General features: G+C 41.7%; 1 protein-coding gene across 3 annotated transcripts in view; it reads left to right on the forward strand.

The window, feature by feature from the left end:
* epha3 (eph receptor A3) overlaps nt 1-4519 on the forward strand; it is an 88163-nt gene extending 83644 nt beyond the window's left edge. For 2 of the 3 annotated variants that reach the window (XM_076109003.1, XM_076109012.1), the window contains exon 17: nt 4414-4519. In XM_076109003.1, coding sequence (XP_075965118.1) covers nt 4414-4519 — 106 coding nt within the window. Of the gene's footprint in view, nt 1-2811; nt 2894-4413 lie in introns of those variants that run through there. The other variant, XM_076109022.1, reaches the window with a different exon arrangement.
* Nucleotides 4520-5574: the final 1055 nt, after the last annotated feature.

The raw sequence follows: 5574 nt of genomic DNA on the forward strand, positions 1-5574 counted from the left end.
AATGAGAGTCGTGGTAATTCATAATGACAGGCCTTTAGCCATGCTCTTAGTGTTGCAAGTATGACCACAGAGGGAGAAGGTGAGAGCATTAAAAGAAAGAGAGATGAGTAGAGAAATTGAAAAAGAGAAGGAAAGAGAGAGGATAAGAGTTGTAAGTTCTTTAAGGGAGAGAGGATAAGAGAGAAGCTATTGAGGGAGGGGATGAGATGGAAGATTTGACAAGATAAAAGGGTAGAGAGAGGCGCCTTTGAAAGAGCAAACAAAGGAACACCTGTCTAATATGTATGCATAGCACTCTCTATACTGTGAAGAATTAAAATGCGGAAAAAAGATTGTCAGACGGAAAACTACTTGGAAGCCGAGATACTTTCATGGTTACGTTGAGGCCACTTTGGTTCTCTAAACATTACCGTGTTAATGTTGTGTTGGTTAAATATCGAAGACGACACATGTACATAATGTAAATTATTGAAATCCAGAGCTAGTTTGAGGAACTTTGGTTGGGAAATGATGTTAGAGGGTATTTGTCACAGCACAGGGTTTAGCACATAAAAGTCCCTGGATGAAGGAGACTTAGTACCGGACACAGAGATTATAGGTGTGACTTTACTGACAGGATCTTCAGGTTGATAAAAGGTTCCGAGCTAGTGGATCAGGTTCTGCCAAGAGCCCTGTGCTGGCAGACTGAAAGCAATTATGAATCCCAAGCTTAGTGATAACAGACTGGGAGATGTTACCGATCAACAAGCAACCTTTAAACTTACAGTTCAGACTGCAGCTACTTGGGAACATTAAGGACAGCTGGCTGGTTTTATATAAGTCAGAGTGCAGAAATATTTTGTCACTTTTTCTCTGTGTTTCTCTCTTTCTCCCTTGCTCTGTTGGCCTGCTGCTGGGTTAATTGATGTGGAATGTGACAGGGTAAATAATTGGACATTTCTAATCATCATGATCAAAGCAGCCATTCCACTGTGGTGATTGCAGCAGCGGGGGCAGGTTGGGCAGCGGCGGTCAGCGAGCTGTCAATAACTTACCAAACCAGATAGTCATTAACCGTGTTGGGCTTGAAAGAAGCAGTGCTTAATATGTGGCCTTTTAAATAATGATGAGCTGTGGAGTTGATGTCAAGTTGGCCAGTAGGAGCCCTTAAAGGACTATGAAGAGAATAAGCGCTTAAAACATCCCACGTTGGCAAATTGAATTGCAAGGACTTGTAAATGAAGTGTATTAGAAATTCATTTCCTACTAATATTATATGGCAAGTATTGGGGAAGTATCCTATTTTCTCTGTTGTAGCACCATTCTGTTTCTCTGTCTCTTTTCTCAAGGGTACCACACAAAAGATATGTTTTCTCCCGGCATTGCTCATGCCATGTATTCAATGAACGTGTTTAATCAATGAAAAGTTCTCTTCAGTCAAATGGGTGGAAATCCACATTGGGTCAAGACAATAGATATCTCACTTAAACCGCACTGTAGCAACCTCTCACTTAAGAAATCATATTGGTCTATGATGCTTTCTCTGTATCTAGATGCTAAATTGGATCAGCGCAGTATTAATCCAGTGAAGGCTTGAACCTAAGGCACCCAAAGCTAGCTCAGCTACAAGCCTTGGCTGGGACTATGCATTGCTCAATATAGATTCCTCTATTGATTTATACAGTCTTAATCTAGTCCTTGATATTCAGCACAAGGCTTGGCAATTCTCTGACCTCAGAGGAGCGGTAATTATACTTGGCTGCAGTGTGCTGACTCATCTGCTGGAGGAATTGAAGTCCTTTTTCAAGACAGGATGGAATGGATTGACTAGGAAAGACCGCATCATTTGGACTATTTTCTTCATCAGAGAGAGTGCATGCAAAGTTCATTTCAAGTATTTGATTGAGAAAATGATGAAGTTGACCTTAAACTGCCAGACAAAGGAAAGTAATCTGAAGTGACAAGGCACTGACAACTACACATGGTCTATGCACATGATTCGTGCTCATCTACCCAAACCTTACCTAGCATCCACATTCTTTCAGCAACTCAAGACGTGACACAACAAATGAGACAATGACCTGTCTCAATGTGTATTTATAAAGTGATATAGTGGTTAAGGATGGCTGGCTTCTCTGCAAGAATAACACTAGAATTCACGTTTAACTACACTGAAGAACAAAAAACCTGCAGACGTTTTACTCTGGGATGTGAAAAATTGCTACCATGTTGAAGAAAGAAACTTTCAACTATTAATCTTTCTCATTTTATGGTGTGTGTGACTTTCTTTAAGTTTCTAAATGTATGATTTACAATCGTAAATTGTGTTTTATGTTGCAGTAGTTCATCACTACCTGTTCTTGAGATGATGCATGTGGCTTTCATAGAAGAAAGTCTCATCTGATCAAGATGAGGAACAGTTTAATTTACTCTCATTGCTACTCTTATGATGAGGAACGCATGTTGAATCAAAACATTCTAAATATAGCTTTTGTAATGCAAAGAGAAAATGACACCACAGCTGCTTTGACTCTCAAAAGAGCTTCTTCTTTTTTTAGCTGAGACTGTCCATTAGTGACCAATAAATATAGGATTATCTGTACATTTTATCCATAAAATGTTGCGACCATGTTCATAACCAGTAACTGTCCATATTACTTCAGAGTGTTTTCCTTTCTTTACTGTAACATAGATGTTTGATTTATATTGTATAGGTAGAGCCTCATGAGTTAGCCTGATTTATTGCAACTAAAATGTGCTCTTGACTAGAATGCACATATTGATGACATCCAGTTCAATGTGTTAATGCTGCTGGGCCTGGCTGTGTCTCAGTAGAGTGGTTCTGACGGAGGTCCACGTCACACCAGCCACTTGCCCAGAATGGGAGCCGTCCATGGGAATCACCACTCTCTAACGCCCAGCTCCTCTCAGCCTCCTCTGGCTCTGGATGGTGGGTGGAGGACAAAGACCTTGGCCCCCGTCTGGGAGCAGTAGCCTACCTCCAGAATCACTGATGGGCTTTCACTTGTCTGAATTTTAAAGGGATAGTTAGTTGATATTCAGTGATAACTCAATAGCCATGTTTCCATCCTGCTGCCAGCTGTAACTCCAAACAAAAGTAAGAGACACTTGGAATGCTCCAAAATGTAACAAGAGGCTCCCTAGAAACAGATAAGTCAATATTACTGTATGGATGGAAACCACGCTATTTTCTATTTATGGCATACTGGTGCTGTTTGTTACTGCAACATAAAGCAGCAATTAATTTGGTTTTGTGTATTGCAAATGTATTTAAAATACAGATTAAATTGTACAGTTTACATCTAAAGCATTACTTCATTTGAACTATCCCTTTACTTTGTAGAACAGAGTGAAACAATATTGTGATTGTTGTCAGTTTCTGGCTGGTCAAGATGTTTCTTGATGTCTGCTATTGTGGCTGCTCTGAACAACTAAATGCTCTGCTTGCATCTGAATAAAACAAACATAATAATTGTGCACATTTTTGAATGAAACTAAAAAGTCTTAACAGCCGAAAGTGTCTGTTGTAGTAATGCCACCACTCCGACTCCGACTCCTCTGCTTCTACTAATACGACACCATTTTTATTACTCCTAGATGGCTAAAAGAGCTGAGCCTTAACATGCGTTGTGACTCCTTCTTTGCTGTAATATCAACAATACTTTGTGTATAATGCTTTGTATTTTAAGGTTGGTGTCGTTACTGTACGTTTCAAAAAGGGCTTGATGCTTTAATTGCGCTGACTAACTATTGTGTGTATTTGATGTGTATGATGCATAACGTGAAACTGACACTGTAGCTCTAATTTATTGTACAAATGGTCTTTTATTACACTTGAATGCATGTAACTAATCTTTTAAGAGTTTAACAAGTTAACAGATTTATCTGAATCAGAGTATAATAATCTCCACATGTACCAGTGTTGCTCCTCTCCACATACTTATACCTACCCTGTCAAAGAAATCTGGTTCAATGTGATGCAGGAAACTAGGTCTTTTCTGCCACTGTGGCACTCCCATGCCATTTCCTCCACTGACAGGGTCATAATAGCAGCTGTCAGTGCAGCCTCATAGGTCCACCTCTCTGTTTGTTAGTAATGGAGAGTGGAGACAACACCCCCTCCACCCCTAGACCCCCTTCAGGGATGTGTCAGTCCAGTGTTCTTCTGGGAAATGTAGTCCTTTGTGAATGACAGACGCACAGGGAAAGTGAGATGAGCAGCACTGGGAGCATGTCATTAAATACCACATGGGTGTCACATCCACTATCACTAATGCACACTTTTCTATCTTTTTTTCTTTCCATCTTTCCCTCCGTCATGTCTCCCTCCCTGCTTGTGTCTGGGTTTTTGACCTCTCCTCCCCCTTCTCTTTCCCTCCCCCTCCCTCTCCCTCCCTCTCCTTCCCAAACCAGGGATCTGAAAAAGGTTGGAGTGACTATCGTCGGACCGCAGAAAAAAATCGTGAGCAGCCTCAAAGCCCTAGATTCCCACACCAAGAATGGCCCAGTACCTGTTTAAGAAATGAACCTAACGAGTAAAAACACCAGAGACCTGTCTGTCGGTGTGGTTGCCAATCACAGTCTAACAGAGTGGCTTCATATGTAAACTGGAAATGGATGGAAATGAAGGATGAATATGACATGATTCAAATGAGGGCTTCCGTTGTTTCGTTGAAAGACAATGTCAAGTCTTGACAGTGAAATGGGAAAGAGTTCAGTGCAGATCTGCCAGCTAGCTAACTGGCTCACTCTTCAGCCATCCGTCCCTCCATGCCCAAGTTGAAATGCCTTACAGACAATTAGGAGGGTAGAAAGAGCTAATGAAAGCCAAGGAGGTCAGGGAGACCTGCCTAGGGATACAAACTGGGACTGGACTGGGATAAAGCCGGAGCTCTCCAGTATTTGCTAGGCTGGACAGCGTAGCCTTCCCTTTACAGCTGCAAAGGGGACGGGCATGCTCACAGTCTCCTCCCACCACGCCGACTAAGCAGCTTGCGGAACGAGGCGGTGAAACGACTGAGATGCCTCATGTCGCATGGCAGACAGCAGCAGCTCATCCGGATTTGGACCCTTCCTGGACTAACGAGGGCTGAGGTGTGAGATTTTGTTGTAACTACCTACATTTATTGTCTCTATCCATGAGAGAACTGAGCTGGAATGGACACACCTAGACGTTAACCGAGCCATTTTACTCTGTAGCTCTAACCTATAGCATTTGCATTCGGTAGACATGTCACATAAAAGCAATAATTATGATAATCGATTAAGTTGTCTCCTTGTTTGGAAGCTATGAGTCTGTCACATGTATTGAACGCTGTGCTTGGAAGGTACAGGGGCCATAACACACTTCACACACAGTATTTCCTTTATGGTGACATCTATGTTCTATGTGCTTATGAACAGATATTGTACAGTTATAATGCCGTTCCCTCAACCCAATGCCCTTTGTGTGAAATCTCAGGATGTGTACGTTATTAGTTCTATTTTCCCTAACAAGGGGAAACAGACGGAGGGAGTAGAGCAGAGACAGGAGTGAAAAGTGCAGGTTAAAAAAGACAGAAAAGGGGAAAACAG

The sequence above is a fragment of the Anarhichas minor genome, unplaced genomic scaffold (assembly GCF_050575085.1).
Source record: "Anarhichas minor isolate MPS153535 unplaced genomic scaffold, ASM5057508v1 ptg000004l, whole genome shotgun sequence".
In the NCBI taxonomy this organism is placed as follows: domain Eukaryota; kingdom Metazoa; phylum Chordata; class Actinopteri; order Perciformes; family Anarhichadidae; genus Anarhichas; species Anarhichas minor.